General features: G+C 40.5%; 1 protein-coding gene across 1 annotated transcript; it reads left to right on the top strand.

Moving 5' to 3' along the window:
- The first annotated feature begins 3,722 nt into the window (after nt 1–3,722).
- frk (fyn-related Src family tyrosine kinase) lies at nt 3,723–17,306 on the top strand. The gene is made up of 8 exons (XM_082505349.1): nt 3,723–4,379; nt 7,289–7,410; nt 9,181–9,344; nt 9,443–9,611; nt 11,236–11,394; nt 15,030–15,211; nt 15,470–15,635; nt 15,724–17,306. Exons 1-8 carry the CDS (start codon nt 3,988–3,990, stop codon nt 15,930–15,932), a joined length of 1,563 nt encoding a protein of 520 aa, XP_082361475.1. The 5' UTR covers nt 3,723–3,987; the 3' UTR covers nt 15,933–17,306.
- The last annotated feature ends 251 nt before the right edge of the window (nt 17,307–17,557 follow it).

Raw genomic sequence — 17,557 nt, 5'->3', positions numbered from 1 at the left:
TCATGCCACAGCATCTCAATTGGGTTCAGGTCAGGACTTTGACTAGGCCACTTCAAAGACTTCATTTTGTTTTTTTGCACTTTTTTTTGCACTTCAGCTACAGGTCATGAACAGATGGGCAGACATTCTCCTTCAGGATGTCTTGGTAGACAGCAGAATTCAAAGTTCCATTTGCCACAGCAAGTCCTTCAGGTCATGAGGTACCAAAACAACCCCAGTAGGGGGGATTACTCCGGGCATTACTCCAGACAGGCTGATGGCCTCTGTGCACGTCTGGGTGAGCCATGCAGGAAGGTAAGGTAGGTACTATTATGAGTTTTTGGGTCTTCTGAGTTTTCGCTAGCTCGTTGTTTTATGCCTCTGTATTCTGTCTTATTATTTAGCCTATTGGTTACTGTTGCCTGCGACAGACTGGTGACCTGTCCAGGGTGTACACCGCCTCTCGCCCTATGACAGCTGGGATAGGCTCCAGTGCCCCCTGCGACCCTGAAAAGGACAAGCGGAAGCATAGTACACAGGAACATCTGTGCCCAGTATAACCTGGAAGTCCCAAGGTCAAAATGGGAGCCGCCCCCAAGGGTGGTGGAGAATGACCGAGCTAAGATCCTGTGGGACTTCCAGATACAGATGGACAAAATGGTGGTGGCTAACCAACCGGACATAGTGGTGGTAGACAAACAGAAGAAGACGGCCGTAGTGATACATGTAGCGGTTTCCAATGACAGCAACATCAGAAAGAAGGAACACGAGAAGCTCGAGAAATACCAAGGGCTCAGAGAAGAGCTTGAGAAAATGTGGAGGGTGAAGGTAACATTGGTCCCAGTGGTAATCAAAACACTAGGTGCGGTGACTCCCAAACTAGCCGTGTGGCTCCAGCAGATCCCAGGAACAACATCGGAGATTTCTGTCCAGCAGAGCGCAGTCCTAGGAACAGCTCCCAGGCCTCTGGTAGAGGACCCGAGCTTGAAGGATAAACTGCCCGCAGGGGCAAGAGGGGATTTTTTTTTTTGTATGTATGTTGTCTGAGTTCTCCCTTGCCCTTTTAAATGATCTGTTCCCGACCAGAACCGTGTTTTGTTTTGTAAGTGCAAAGTAATAAAGCTGCTTTTGAGTTTTTATGTCCCATCTTCTGACTCATCCTCCCGCCTGCCACACAGCATCCTTGAAAAAAATAACATCAAAAATCAACATGCTTTCTCAACATCTGAGAGCCTGTTTTAGTGCCAGTGTTGAGAAAGCACTGCACATCTCTCCTAGGCACAATAGACCCTAAATACTTCCTGAGAGAATCTCAGCTCATGAAGAAGCTTTGGCACCCCAGGCTGGTCCAGTTGTCTGCAGCAGGGAGAACCCGTCTACATCATCACAGAACTCATGACAAATGGTAGCCTTCTGGAATATCTTCAAAGTAAGACAGCAACACTATTTATTTTCCACATTTGACCCTGTCATAAAGCAGAAGCAGCTCAAAATCACTTGAACATTGCTGCTGCTGTTCTTTGAAAACAGTCTCACCACCTGTGACAGGCCGAGGTACAGAGACCCTCATCAAAGCAAAGAAACTCATTTAATTCTAAACATCATCTGCAACAACACATTAGTATAAATTATACTTTTATCTGGTTTCTGTTAAGAGGGTGAGTTTAAATCAGACATTTTTGACCTCTGAGATCAAATGTGGGAAGAAAAAAACTGAGGTGAAAAAGATGTAAGATTTTGTTCTGTAAGGAGTAGTTGCTTGATATATTTTAGTCTGTTAATTTGATGACATTCTGTAGAAATCTAATGAACTTTAAAGTCAATATTTGGTATGATCCTAGAATTATTATTTTTTTTTTTGTAATTTCTTTAATTAGTCTTCTGAAATATTTCTCCATCTAGAATAGTTATCCATCATATATACACCGTTTTATCCTGTTTTTATCCATTATATCATTGTGAAATGCACTATACACAGGTACACACACACACAGGTCTTTATCACTATAAAAAGGGAAGGAAACCATTATCAGTCCAAATCGCCATCAGCTGTTCTCACCGGCATCTCCAGCACCGCCCCGTTGAGCCCACTGCACCACTCCTCCCCTGCAGACGCGCCCGGGACCACACCTCCGCCACAATCATATGGATACAAACTGCAGTCACATCTGCTCTTTCATTATTTTCACATGATACTTCATTCAGCAGCTATACTTATGTTTCTGCATTAATGCTCTCCACAGGCGCCATATAATTAGTGGGGATGTATCCTTGTTTGGAGGCCGAAACCCCAGTGAGGGCTTTAGCGAACCACCAATCACCGGCACTTTAAAATATCTCTAAAATATCCCTAATGTTGAAGCTAAGGTCTAAACATACACAGCAACATAATTTTTGGAATCATTTTCACACTGACAAATTAAGCTGATGGCAATTAGCTGATACTGTTTCATTGTTCAAAGTCTGACAGTACTTGTCCGTGTTCATAATTCAACAAATTCTGATAAGATGTTCAACACCACAGGCTGAAAGTAGTTCTAAAGACAATCACTCCCACCTCTCTCCTCATTTCTATACACACTGATAGCACTTTGAATGAAAAAGATCCTCATTTGGATTCTTCATGGTGTAAGACCTGGCTAGTCATCACTTGTATCTGGTCAGGAATGGCAAATATAACATAGAAAACACTTGACATATTAACACATTTGACATAAAAGATCTCAGTAAAGAAGGAGTTGTAGATTTACACAAACTGGGGAGGTCTCTTGGAACCATTTAAAAACTACAGATTCCAAGATATCATTTTACACAGTTCCATGGAAGTACACGTATTCAGATGTATGACCACTTTGCCAAGACCCCTGCAAGAATGGTAAATGGTAAATGGCCTGTATTTATATAGCGCTTTACTAGTCCCTAAGGACCCCAAAGCGCTTTACATATCCAGTCATCCACCCATTCACACACACATTTACAGACACAAACTGTCAGCATCCGATGAGAAGAAACTTATTGGGATGTTCAGGAATAATCCAGGAACCACCAGGGCTCAAGCTTGCCATGAACTGTTAGAAAATATTAATAGTTTTACATTGCCATGACTGAGATGGCGACAACCAAGAAGAAAGCCTCTGATTCAGAACTAACACCTTCAGTCTTGACTGAAATTTGAAGCTGCACACATGGACAAGTCAAGTCTGCTTCTGGAGGAAAAAAAATGTGGTTAGAGGGGACAAACCACCTGTCATTGTAGCACTACCAGGCTACAATGACAGGTATGTTTTGAGGAGTAAAGATAAGAAAGATATGGTTTAAAGATAAGGTTTTCAAGCCCGATGACTGTATGAGGACTGCATGCAAAGTGGAGAACACAACTATACCTATATAAAGATAAACCTTTCCATGATGACAGTTCTAAGCATTTATATGCTAATTGTCACATTAAGGAGAAATAATGAGCATATTTATTTCTATTCACTGTAAAATCAATACATTTATCTGCTCAGTTAGTGATAAAATAACAATGTAAAAAGCCTCAGCTGGCCATGAAACTGCCAGTCAATTATCCAATTACATTTGAGCCTCTAAAAATGGAAAATTATGTATAAAAAATATTCCTAAAAGTGTCATGAATCAGAATTCTCCCACATTCATAACGCGTGACTAACCCGACTATAAGCGCAGGCGTGACGTCACCCCAGTGGAGAGTGAGCGCGAGCCGCTCCCCATTCCTGAGCAGGTGCAGGTGATTGCTACCTGAACAGTGAGACCGATCCTCTAACACGAAGATCCACACTTAAACTACCGCTCCCTTCCCCTCACACCGATCTGTGATAGCTGGGCGTGTGTTCAGGTCTAAGACCGCCACCATCCCAAACTGGGAAAAATAAATGCGCTTGTATTTAATGGGATGTGGATCATAAAGACAGGAGGACGGATTCTCTAAACGATTTCCTTGTTTATTCCTGACAAAAACAATGACCGACTGTGATTGACGAAAGTACCATGGAGATCCAAAAGAGGTTTTCTGCCTGTTGGGACAGTTTTTTGGGGTGTTTTAAAAAAAATGGCCCCTCTGGAGACGAGACCGACCGTGGGGAAAAATCGACGGTTATTAAAAACTTGAGCGCTGCTGACAAAGACGAACAGAGCTTTCATTCAACAAGAGATTTACCGCCGCTGCCACCAGCTGATGTGGAGTATTATGTCGCCCTGTATGATTACTCTGCTCGCACAGAAGAGGATCTTAGCTTCAACACGGGGGATACTTTAGAGGCCCTGGACAAAAGTGCCGGTGATTGGTGGTTCGCTAAAGCCCTCACCGGGGTGTCAGCCTCCAAACAGGGATACATCCCTGCTAACTATGTGGCGCCTGTGGAGAGCATTAATGCCGAACCGTAAGTATAGCTTTTGTATGAAGGATCATGTGAAGTCTTCTTTATATAATTTATCAAACTTAACCATTAAAAAAATGTGTTTTATTTGAATCCCAAGCTGAAGGTTTTTATTTTATTTTATTTAGTTTGTTTTTTGAGGGGGGGGGGGGAGCCATTTTTGTTTTGTTTGGGAATGGAAGAACAACTTGAAAAACGAGTTAACATTTTTTTTTTGTTATCAATTACAGGTCAAAGTAAATGCACATATTTTTTTTGAGAGTTTAAAATAATCTAGAGGGGGAAATAGGCAATAATACTACAAAATAGATGTTTATTTCCTTTCCAAGGAAAGTCAAGTCAAATTGTATCCGCACAGTCATATTCTTCTACTTACAGAAGGGTTACATACAGCAGGGATTTTCATCATAGAGTAATCCTCTCATATCAGTTGTGTCGAAAATGACAACAAAAAGTGAAACTTTCTCTTTAATCTAACACTTAAAATGTTTGTATATATATATATATATATATATATATATATATATATATATATATATATATATATATATATTTCTTTTTTTAAAATGTATTTATTAATGCTAAATAACTGCAACAAATGGTCATCGACAGTCATCAACGGAATAGGTTTGTATGAGGAGGAAGCTAATCTTAAATTACTTTGTCATTTAAATTTCCTTGAAGGGATTTCTTCCAATGAAACATGTATTAACTTAACTGGTAGTAACAACTAAAAAGAACATACTTCCTGAAGCTGAATGGTAAATACAGTGTTGTAAAGGCGATGTCGTTAGAGTTCACTCTCAATTCTAAAGTGACAGAATGTAGAAGATGCAGAAGTACCTCAAAAACCTCAAAATTCTTTTGAAGTACTTGAGCCTGTGATTTAAGTGTTTTACTGTTCTATTTCTGCCTGAGATTGACGTTTTTAAAACATTTGAATAGTCAGTCATGTCCCACGGGTAAAAGGCTGTAAAATGTAACGGCGTGTTTTCCTTATCCCTAAAGTCTTTGCCGAAACTAGTTAATCATTCACCTTGAGACCAGGAAATGCTGGGAAAGCTTTACAGGTTAATGATTCCTGTTGAAGGTGGAGATCATAAACAAGAACCAGAACCACACATTAAAGCCACATTGCTGGCATTTCATGCCATTTAACTCTAGTGTTGAGAATAAAGACAGGATTGGTTTGTCATAAATTCAGCTTCAGGTATCCTGTGTAGGGCACGGTACTATAGAGCAACCAATCCTGGAATGTGTACCTTTTTCTTTGCTGCCATGTGTAGCTTAGTTGTTGGAAAAAAGATGACGTCACACAAATTCCTAACTAATAATGGAAGGGTTTTTTTTTTTTTGTTTTTTTTTTTTTTTTTACAAGAATAAACCCAGTTCAAGAGGTAATCAGTCTTGGCATTATTTGTGTCATAGTTTGTCCAGTTGCAAACCTAATAGATAGGCAGACCTGTTCCATAATGCAATTACACAATGAATTATCCAGTCTGCCACATTGTGTACCTGCAGGAAAGCCGTTATCTGTAAATAACTAATGGAAAACTAAAAGTCAGGCCTCGTTAGTTCAGAACAAGTCGACAAAACTTGTAGTGTGTAATTTAATTGTCAGTTTAATCAAATCTAGATTAACCACATAAAATAATCTGGCTCAAATGTAACGTGGACTGGTAGAGAGCCTCGACTATAAGCAGTGATTAAGAAGAGGTGGTTGTTCTAATAGTAGAAATCAAGTTTTACACAGCAGAATCTACTACCAGTACTTTAGTAAAAATGGAAACATACAGCACTCTGAACATTATATTCAGGATATAGTGCCAGTTTAGATCAGTCATCTGAAGGTTCTTTCTAAAGACTCCGCAATTTTAGAGAGAGAATCCTATCGATGAGATGATCAGCTCTTTTGTTTTAATAATGGAAAACGGTGTCACAGCTCAATCAGTCAGTTTTATGACTCAATATTCCCGCAGGTACATTTGTTCCATTATAGACAGTGTAGTTTATGATTATGATTTGAAATCCTTTGAATTCTACATCTGGCACTATGTGGCTCTCTTTGAATTTGTTGTTGATTAATCTCACTCTAATTCTCGACAGAGATACTGTATATGTCTGAAGTGTGTGAATACTGGAAAATAACCCTCAGTTTTAACTTGATTTTGAGCATTACAAAGGGAAAGCACCCAGATGAGCCAGTTAAGACTCAAAGAGGAAAACTTATTGTGTTTTTGCACTGATGCAAACGTACAATTAATTTAAGCTGCAACTGTGCAGTGACATCATTGTTTTTCTTGGTTTACTCTGCCCATAATGGGAATCCCCGTGTTGTTAATTTTGTACTCTGACAGGTTAAACAAAGTCATAATGTTGTGTAACTATCTAGTTGAAGTATATTTGCCAAAGGAAAAAAAGTTTTTTTGTCAAAATAACTTTTCAAAATGTCAGACCATTCAAATACAGATTTGACTTTTTTTACTCTTTCAATTAGATTTTTAAAGTCCAAGTGAGCATAAATATCATAGCTTGGTTATAGAAGGGCTACGGTCATTGAAGGACACACACGCAGACACAAAGTGAGCCCAAGGTGTAGTGGTTAATATGATTCCTGATACTGGTAGATTGCCCATAAGATTTTACTTAATTTACATGTAAAACATTGACTTCTGTCTGTGACCGTTATTTATCTGCTTGGTGTTGGAAAACTTGCAAAGAGTTGACTCTAAAATTTGTCTTGTGATGATTTCTTGGTTTCCTTGGGAAATAAATAACATTAAAACCCAAATAAAATGACAGAAGATATATCTGTGTCAGCAGTTTTTATTTTAAGCATTGACAGTCCAGAAACATGTCTTCCCTGCAACATTGCTAATATGGACATATCCTGCTTCCATTCTGATGTCCAGATGGTATTTCCCTGACACCAAGAGGCTGGATGCTGAGAAGATGCTGATGGCTGGAGGGAACAAGCATGGAGCCTTTCTCGTCAGAAACTGTGAAAGTCAGAAAGGAGACCTCTCACTGTCAGGTAACCTCTCACTTGACTTCATCTCTTTTGAAGTCAATGTCATCAAATAAATTTTATAGCTTTTTTGCTTGTGAAAATTAAAGTAGTATAGCCATGATTTTCCCTTCTTTCAAAATGAGTGAGCAACACAATGCACCCATGCTAATAGTTCTGTGACTCCATAAATTCTGTTCAGTTATTTTTTTCACACATGGCCAGGCAGGTTTAAATAGCTTTTCTCGCCTCAATAAATAACATCATCATTTGTGTTTACTCGGGATACCTTTGTCTAATATTAGTTTGATGATGAATGTGACAAATATGCAAAAATAAGACATCGAGAAGGGGGGGGGGGTTTAGTAGCACTTGTGTAATGTCCTACACAAACTCACTTGAAAAATGGGCTTTTAAACTGTTTTAGTCCATTCTGTGGTATGTGTCTCCAAAACCAAACCTTGTGAAATATCTGCCTATTCTTCCATTCCCCGCTCCTCTAACTGGATAAATGACCAGAAGTGTAAAGTTGTTTCCTCTGAAAGTTGGCTAATAAAATTAAATGGGTTACATCCTAAACAGCCCTGCATATTCAGTCATGCCTTGGTTTAAGTCTCTTTTTGGCCAGAGTTTGAGAGACTTTGTTCTAAATCCCTTCTAAGTTCTTGCTAGAAATTCTTAGTTTGGAACTGTCGTAACTGATTTTTAGAGTGTTTGTGAATATGGGACCCGGCAGGTCCTATAAATGAAAATGCTTCAGAATGAAATCAGCTAAAGTAATGTGATATTGTAAAAAGATATTCTTTCTTAGCGATAAAATTTGAATTACTAACCAATAAAACACACTTACTAGCTGCTCACTTTAGTCCACTCAGGGGTTTTCTTGCTACAGTCTTACTTGGTCTGGTAGGAACTGTGACTAGTGACAGCAATCAGCTGTTTGACTTTATTACTTCTTTAACCATAATGCTGTCACATGCATTTTAGGAAGTTCACTTGTGTTTGCTTTTACTGTGGCTTTTTGACTTGTAAAAGTCTTGTGAACCTGTTTAAACATTTATGGGATGCCACAGTGTTTTATTTTAAATGTAGACCGTAAAATATTAAAACAAGACAAAATAAAACCAGAGACCTTATGCGAGAGAATATTTCAAAAAGACGTTGACACTGTTACTAAAAGTTGGTCAGCTCTCACATAGTTAACATTTTGTTGTTCCCATACTATTGGATGCACACTTTCCCTGACACTGCAGCATTGTTTAGTGACTAATGGTTTAAAGGTCAGAAAGTTTAATCGAGGTCTCCACTGCCATAAAAAATAGTAGGATCACTTTATCTCTTTGAGCTCTTATCTGTATTGTTTTCCACTCTGTCCTTGCTCTTTCCACCATGGTTGAATTTTTGCTATATTTATTTATTAAAGCCAGCTGATAACCTTATGGAGTATTTGCAATCCAAATATTGATGCTGTTTTATAACAGAAATCTTTTGCTTACCACTTTTTAAAAAATGTATTGCTGCTACAAACATAATTATCATTCTTCTGATAAAAGTCCTATTACAATAATAATAATAATAAAAATAATAATTTTAAGTAAAGAAATATAAACTAGTTAGTATAGAAAGTCTCATGCATTTCCTGTAAGGGTCATTACATCACCAGTGCGCCAATTTATCTGTCCCATATTACAGACTATGATTCGTTTTGAGAGTAAGAAAGACTAATAAAAGTTTCAGACTTTTATCTTTGATAGTGTTTGAGATGTTCAAATGTTGCCTTATTAACTTATTTTACAGTGCTTGACAATGGAAAGGTGAAGCATTACAAGCTGAGAAAACTGGACAATGGTCACTACTATGTGTCAAGGGCCAAATCGTTTCAAACACTGAAGGAGTTAGTGGAACATTACTCCCGACAGTCTGATGGCCTCTGTGCACGTCTGGGTGAGCCATGCAAAAAGGTAAAAAACAAACTATGCTGCCACGCACGATGCATAATTTGTATTTATTTATCTAATTAATTAACTAATTTTAAATCTGTGACTCTTTCTGTCTGCAGATAGAAGTTCCACAGACTTATGGTCTGTCCTATAACACAGTGGACCAATGGGAAATCAATCGTAGCTCCATCAAACTACTGAAAAAGCTTGGAGCGGGACAGTTTGGTGAGGTCTTTGAAGGCATATGGAATGAAACTACATCAGTTGCCGTGAAGACTCTCAAACCAGGTACACAAAACGACAAATACTCAGACATTCTGACCTTGTCAGAATAGGGCTGCTCTTAAAAACTACAAAAAGAGTGATTCACATAAAGAAACTTAATCAGCCGATGAAGTTGTCGTCAAATTATTAAACCAATAATAAGCTATTTATCATTAGCACCTGACTACTGCGTGCTTCTAGATACTAGAGCTAATAATGAAAATGGTGTTTACATTGATGGGACATATTATTATGACCTCCTTCCTAAAACTGTGTTGGGACCCTTTTGCTGTCAAAACAGCCCTGAGTGTTCATTCCTTAGCCAACTTTTGTTTTATGGCATATTAACCTAAAAGAGGCCACAGCCATCAGGGATTACCATTTCAATTAAAGGGTGGACATGCTCTCAAACAATGCTTAGGTAGTTGGTACATGTTAGTAGCACCCACATGCACGGCAGGACCCAAGGTTCTCCAGGAGAACATTGCCCAAAGCATCAAACTCTCTGCTGGATTGCCATTTTCCCACAGAGCATCCTGGTAAACGACCCACACACACCTGGCTATCCACATGATGTAAAGCAAAATGGGATTTATTAGACCAGGCTGCCTTCTTCCATTCCTCCATGGTCAAGTCCTGATGTTCATGCGCCCATTGTTGGTGCTTTCAGGAGTGTACAGGAGTCAGCTTGGAAACTCATTGTTCTGCAGCAATGCAGCGCTGTACACAGTAAACTGTGATACACTGTGCATTCGGACATCTTGAACCAGCATACATTTTTTTCAGCAATGTGAGCTACAGTAGCTCATGATCACATGAGCCAACCTTCGGTCCCACCATGCATCAGTAAGCTTTTCCGGCCCATGACCTTGGTCACTGGTTCACCACTCGTCTTTCTTTGGACCACTGTTGACTATGAACGCTCCAAAAGAGCTCCAAATTATCATTGCTCTGACCAAGCCATATAGAAATCATAATTTGGCTCTTGTCAAACTTGCTCAAATCCTTATGCTTGGCCATTTTTCTGCTTCGAACATATCAAATTTAAGGAAAGAAATTTCCTTTGCACCCACTAAAAGGTGCCATGGTGAAGAGATAATCGGTGTTATTCACTTCACTTGCCAGTGCTCATAAAGATATGCCTTTTGTGTTTTTATGTGACTGCTAATTGGTATATTTCCATCTATCTGTCCTTACTGATGGATTATGTTACCAAAGTATTCACTTATCCATCCAAATGATTAAATTCAAGTTTTACAGTGACTTCCATGGCCACAGCTGTATAAAATAAAACACCTGCCTATAAGTACTGCTTCTACAAGTTGGGTGGGCCGATATGATCTTCAACCGTATGAATTGAAAATGGGATATGACTCAAGTTCCTATGCATGAAAGCTTCTTAGAAGATTCCTTTGACATTCCAATTAGCAGTAGGTTTTTCTGGAAAGATGCCCACTTGCACCCATCTGAAAATAGCTTATAATAAATAAAGATAATATATTTAAAAGTAAAGTTAAATGTATGTCACAAACAAGTTGTATTTGTTGGCAGAGCAGTTAGCATTGCTGGGTTCAACAAAAATGACCATATTTCTAAGCTGCTTTGAGTGCCAGTATACAACCATGAAATCACTACACACCTCTGACAGGCACCATGGACGCAGAGGACTTCTTGAGAGAGGCTCAGATCATGAAGAGGCTGCGGCACCCCAAGCTGATTCAGCTGTATGCCGTTTGCACCTTGGAGGAGCCCATCTACATAATCACAGAGCTGATGACAAATGGCAGCCTGTTGGAGTACCTTCAAAGTAAGACAGCCACACTCTTTATTTTGCACCTGTGATTCTGAACAGCTTCTGCTTTATGACAGAACCACCGCTGCTGCTGCTGTTGTTCTTTAAAAAGTTATCACCAGTGAGAGGCCATGGTACCGAGATTTTAATCTTTTAGTAACAGATCAGATGCATTGTGTAAAGAATTTAGAACATACAAAAGAAATATATCACTGTCTTGGATTGTTAGACTTCACGTTTTAAAAAATCTGGTTAAAGGAAGTAGGTGATGATAGCAGTCTTACTGAGGAGTGACTCATTCTGCTCTGCTGTAAATAGACAATTACAAGTTATCTACTGGCCTGTAATATATGACAGATTGACTCTGTGTTCTTTTGTTTTCATTGATTTAAAGCAGATTAGCAGGAGTCATCTAAGGTTCTAGGTTGGTTAGATCTTTGTAATTATTAGAATTTTTATGTATTTGTATTTGATAGTTTTGACTGAAGAGATCAGATGTTAACTGTAAAGAATATCTCCCATGAGATAAAGATAGCTGAGTGAGCGGTGAAATAGTTGTTGTCATGTTGGTTAATAGATTTAAATAGATTTACTGATTTGGTCTATTTGAGCTGCTGGACACGTGAGAGTAATCTGTGTCAAAAAGCACAGTCCTTAAGGCCATTACAGAATACATTTTGTGGTTAGTGGTTAATTCATCCAAAAAAATGATTGTGTGGGGAAAAAATTAATTCATCCATCCATCCATCCATCCATCTTCATCCGCTTTATCCGGGGCCGGGTCGCGGGGGCAGCAGCCTAAGCAAAGAGGCCCAGACCTCCCTCTCCCCAGCCACCTCCTCCAGCTTATCCGGGGGAACACCAAGGCGTTCCCAGGCCAGCCGAGAGATATAATCTCTCCAGCGTGTCCTGGGTCTGCCCCGGGGCCTCCTCCCGGTGGGACATGCCTGGAACACCTCACCCAGGAGGCGCCCAGGGGGCATCCTTGGCAGATGCCCGAACCACCTCAGCTGGCTCCTTTCGATGTGGAGCAGCAGCTGCTCTACTCTGAGCCCCTCCCGGATGGCCAAACTTCTCACCTTATCTCTAAGGGAGAGGCCAGCCACCCTTCGGAGGAAGCTCATTTCTGCCGCTTGTATCCGTGATCTCATTCTTTCGGTCACTACCCACAGCTCGTGGCCATAGGTGAGGGTAGGGACGTAGATCGACCGGTAAATTGAGAGCTTTGCTTTTATACTCAGCTCCCTCTTCACCACGACAGACCGGTGCAGCGTCCGCATTACTGCAGCTGCAGCCCCAATCTGTCTGTCGATCTCCGGCTCCCTTCTTCCATCACTCGCGAACAAGACCCCGAGATACTTGAACTCCTCCACTTGGGGCAGGAACTCATCCCCGACCCGAAGTGGGCACTCCACCCTTTTCCGGCTGAGAACCATGGCCTCAGATTTGGAGATGCTGATCCTCATTCCCGCTGCTTCACACTCGGCTGCGAACCGTTCCAGTGCGAGCTGGAGGCCCTCACCCGATGAAGCCAACAGAACCACATCATCTGCAAAAATCAGAGATGAGATTCTGAGGCCACCAAAGCGAAAGCCCTCCACCACTTGGCTGCGCCTAGAAATCCTGTCCATAAAAATTATGAACAGAACCGGAGACAAAGGGCAGCCCTGGCGGAGCCCATCACCCACCGGGAACGAGTCCGACTTATTGCCGGCAATGCGAACCAAGCTCTTGCACCGGTTGTATAGGGATCGAATGGCCCGTAGCAATGGGCCAGACACCCCATACTCCCGCAACACCTCCCACAGGACACCCCGAGGGACACGGTCGAATGCCTTCTCCAAGTCCACAAAACACATGTAGACTGGTTGGGCAAACTCCCATGCACCCTCAAGTATCCTGGAGAGGATAAAGAGCTGGTCCAGTGTTCCGCGACCAGGACGAAAACCGCATTGTTCCTCCTGTATCCGAGGTTCGACTAGCGGACGAACTCTCCTTTCCAGCACCCTGGCACCCAAAAATTAATTCAATTCAATTTTATTTATATAGCGCCAAATCACAACAAAAGTCGCCTCAAGGCGCTTCATAGATACAGAGGAAAAACCCAACAATCATATGACCCCCTATGAGCAAGCACTTTGGCGACAGTGGGAAGGAAAAACTCCCTTTTAACAGGAAGAAACCTCCGGCAGAACCAGGCTCAGGGAGGGGCGGCCATCTGCTGCGACCGGTTGGGGTGAGAGAAGGAAGACAGGATAAAAGACATACTGTGGAAGAGAGACAGAGGTTAATAACAGATATGATTCAATGCAGAGAGGAAAGGAAAAACTCAATGCATCATGGGAATCCCCTGGCAGCCTACGTCTATTACAGCATAACTAAGGGAGGATTCAGGGTCACCTGGTCCAGCCCTAACTATATGCTTTAGCAAAAAGGAAAGTTTTAAGCCTAATCTTGAAAGTAGAGATAGTGTCTGTCTCCCGAATCCAAACTGGAAGCTGGTTCTACAGAAGAGGGGCCTGAAAACTGAAGGCTCTCCCTCCCATTCTACTTTTAAATACTCGTAGTACCATATCACCCTATTAGAGCACTTCGCTCTCGCTCTGCAGGCCTACTTGTTGTTCCTAAAAGTCATTAAGATAAAATGGGGCCTGATTATTTAAAACCTTGTATGTGAGGAGCAGGATTTTGAATTCAATTCTGGTTTTAACAGGAAGCCAATGAAGGGAAGCCAAAACAGGAGAAATATGCTCTCTCTTTCTAGTCCCTGTCAGTACTCTTGCTGCAGCATTTTGGATTAGCTGAAGGCTTTTCAGTGAGTTTTTTGGACATCCTGATAATAATGAATTACAGTAGTCCAGCCTGGAAGTAATAAATGCATGAACTAGTTTTTCAGCGTCACTCTAAGACAGGATATTTCTAACTTTAGAGATGTTGCGCAAATGGAAGAACGCAGTCTTACATATTTGTTTAATATGTGCGTTGAAGGACATGTCCTGGTCAAAAATTACTCCAAGGTTCCTCACAGCGTTACTGGAGGCCAAGGTAATGCCATCCAGAGAAAGAATCTGGCTGGATACCATATTTCTAAGATTTTCAGGGCCGAGTACAATAACCTCAGTTTTATCTGAATTAAGAAGCAAAAAGTTAGCGGCCATCCAGGTCTTTATGTCTTTAAGACATTGCTGCAGTTTAACTAATTGGTGTGTGTTATCTGGCTTAAGAAGACATCAAGCCAAGATGAGCTAGTCCTGATGTTTCTAAACAAGTAAAGAAAGAAACTGATATTCTGGGTTCATCCAGTTCCCCAGCAGCAGGGAAGATTTCATGGTTATATCCAGAAGTTAAAGCTTTATCCAAAATGCTTTTGTATGCATCTATGCAGGGCAGTTTGAGCTCTTGTTGGCAGAGTTGGGGTCACATGTGAGGAGGCAGAGAAATGAAATCATAGAAATTACCACATAGGCACAGTAGTCGGAACAAAGAATTTGTTACTGTCAAAGTGACAGACTTAAATAGATACATTCTTTGAGAAGCTAGCATTCTCTACTAACTATACTTGTTTCCTTACCGGCATGCTTCATTAAAAAAAAGAAAAAGTGTGTGTGTAAGATTGTGACCAGTAACTTGGCTTTCTCTTTGGATTACAGAGGATAAAGGTAGAACACTGCGTATCTCAGATCAAATTGAGATGGCTGCACAGGTGGCATCAGGCATGGCTTTTCTGGAGTTACAGAACTACATCCACAGAGACCTGGCAGCCAGAAATGTCCTAGTGGGCGAAAACAACATCTGCAAAGTGGCTGACTTTGGCCTGGCCAGGGTTTTCATGGTGAGTGTAAAACTGAAATTGGTATTCTACGCTTTCATGATGCCGTTCATTCCAGTCATACGTCCTTCAGAAAACCTGCATTCTTTACTAAATGTAATTGCTTGCTTTCAGGCATAACTTGTAAATACTCCTCAAACTAATCCACAGAATCTATTATACTACTGTCAGGATCACATCACATGTTTGTACTGCAGGAATAAACTGATGTGCTTTGATGATCACTTTTGGCTGGATCTTTGTGCCTTTTTTTGCTTGCAGAAAGAAAGCGAAAATGTGTACGAAGCCAAAGAAGGAACTAAATTCCCTGTGAAATGGACCGCTCCAGAGGCCATTCATGACAACAGGTTCACTATCAAATCTGATGTTTGGTCCTTTGGAATTTTGCTGTATGAGATTGTGACATTTGGCCAGATGCCGTACCCAGGTGAGATTTGATTTCTATCAAATACAAAGATCTAGCAAGAATTCCAGCTTGTAAGATTAGTACTGATGTGAGTCTGTGATTCTTTCAGCAATGACAAACTTTCAGGTGGTCCAGAAACTGGCTGAGGGCTTCAGGATGCAATGCCCCGCAAACTGCCCCAAAGTCTTGTATGACATTATGAAGGACTGCTGGAAGGAAAATGAACAGGACCGGCCTACATTTGAGACCCTGCAGTGGAAGCTGGAGGAATACTTTGAACAGGATGTGACGTCCTATGACGATGCCACTCGTTATTAGCACAACTGCCAGGCTGTGATATTAGAAAACAAACAAACAAAAAAAACTCTTAAGAAATCGTGAATATACTGACTGGCTAATGTAATTTAAAAGGTCTAAATAGGAAAGCAGAATGGAGTTGGTGACAGCACTCATAGTCTTGTTTGAAATGAACGCACTCAATTGCATAACATGCGTGTCTAACTTAATTCCTACAGAGCGCTTAACTGGAAGACGCCTTTTTCAGCACAGCATTACGTTGCTCTCGACTAACTGGTTCGGCTTGCTCGAAGCATAGCAAACATTCTTTCCACTAACGACTTGTTGAGCCATTGCATGACAGGAGTAATGCGTCACGTTCACCTAGAAGCTCAATCTGCGGTCTTGGAGAGAATAGCAGGCACTGCAGTTTTATCACATTTATTGTTATTTTGGGGTTCTAGGACGACAACCAAAGTTGCGGTCACTAATAAGACAAATTAACCAAGCTATTTAACTACAAGCTTTTCTCTTTAGAAATTCTAACAGCTGCTACAAAATGGTGACAAATAAAAGGAAGATGGGCGTGGGGGTCCTGCAGATGTCCTGAGAGAAACCTGCTGCATACTCTGTTAAGTCATGTTTCCAAAATAACCACTACTAAAAGTTCTAAATGCAACTATTGTGCTGCATTTAACCATTTGCATAGTCGCACATAGTCATGATGGCTGTTATTCTGTTCACACTAAAAGCAAATAATGTAAATGGAAGCATAACATTAGCTACTTTAGTCTAGTTTGTTTTTTTTTCTCCCCACATAATATACTGTGAATTTTGATCAGCAGCTAGTTGTTGTAGTTGTTAAAGCTACATTTGTGAACAATCAGTTATTTGCATGCACTTTTTTTCTCCTTTAAGCACCTACAGTATCATCACAGTATCACCACACCTGTCTGCTTCACACTTCTGCTCATTCATTGTGCGACGGTTTGATGCTCTGTGACTGAAAAATGTGATTTTTGATTCTGTTCACACTGCTCTCAGATCTGTGGGGTCTTTCATATTAATGGAAGCTGCGACAACAAAGTGACGGCACAAACATTCAAATTCTTGATGCATTTACTAAACCAGTTAAACTGGTGTTTTAGCTAATGTTGATTTTTTTTTCTTTTTCAGTGTCATGCACAAATTCTTGTTAATTGTACATTGTAATCTTGACAGTGTTTATATATAATCATATTGTATTTTAACTTAATTGTCCCTAAGCCTAATATAATTAAAAGAACCGTATTTAGTATGATTTGCCTGGATTTTTGAATTTTACACTGATAGGAAAATGAAAGTCTGACATCAGAGTAACTCATCTGACACATTAAACCTTTTTTCCCATGCTTTCGACGCATGGCAGTGATGGTCTTTGGAGTCTGAATGTGTAGTCCTTTGTCTTCTGTGTCATTGTGTGCTGTGTACTTTTATTGGTTGGGATTAGCTTTTTTCTTCAAACAGGTATAAGTTTCCATAACCTCTAATAAATACTGTAGAACGGAGGCTTGATGCTTATACTATGAAAAGGAGTTTGGGCTAAACCAGGTAATGTAAGGGTTAACCCTCGGTTTTCAGCATTAGAAAGGTGGTTTGCCTCTCAGCAGGATCCATTGCCATATGGC

Source organism: Aulonocara stuartgranti (genome assembly GCF_965226115.1).
Source record: "Aulonocara stuartgranti genome assembly, chromosome: 15".
Classification (NCBI taxonomy): domain Eukaryota; kingdom Metazoa; phylum Chordata; class Actinopteri; order Cichliformes; family Cichlidae; genus Aulonocara; species Aulonocara stuartgranti.
The sequence above is the reverse complement of the archived record's forward strand: the minus strand, read 5'-3'. Positions and strand labels throughout refer to the sequence as shown.

Bases quoted from the DNA above. Each gene is read 5' to 3' on its own strand.
- frk (XM_082505349.1), top strand. From the start codon at position 3,988: ATGGAGATCCAAAAGAGGTTTTCTGCCTGTTGGGACAGTTTTTTGGGG. The intron at 11,395-15,029 runs GTAAGACAGCCA...TTTGGATTACAG, and splicing joins CCTGTTGGAGTACCTTCAAA to AGGATAAAGGTAGAACACTG. The intron at 15,212-15,469 runs GTGAGTGTAAAA...TTTTGCTTGCAG, and splicing joins GCCTGGCCAGGGTTTTCATG to AAAGAAAGCGAAAATGTGTA.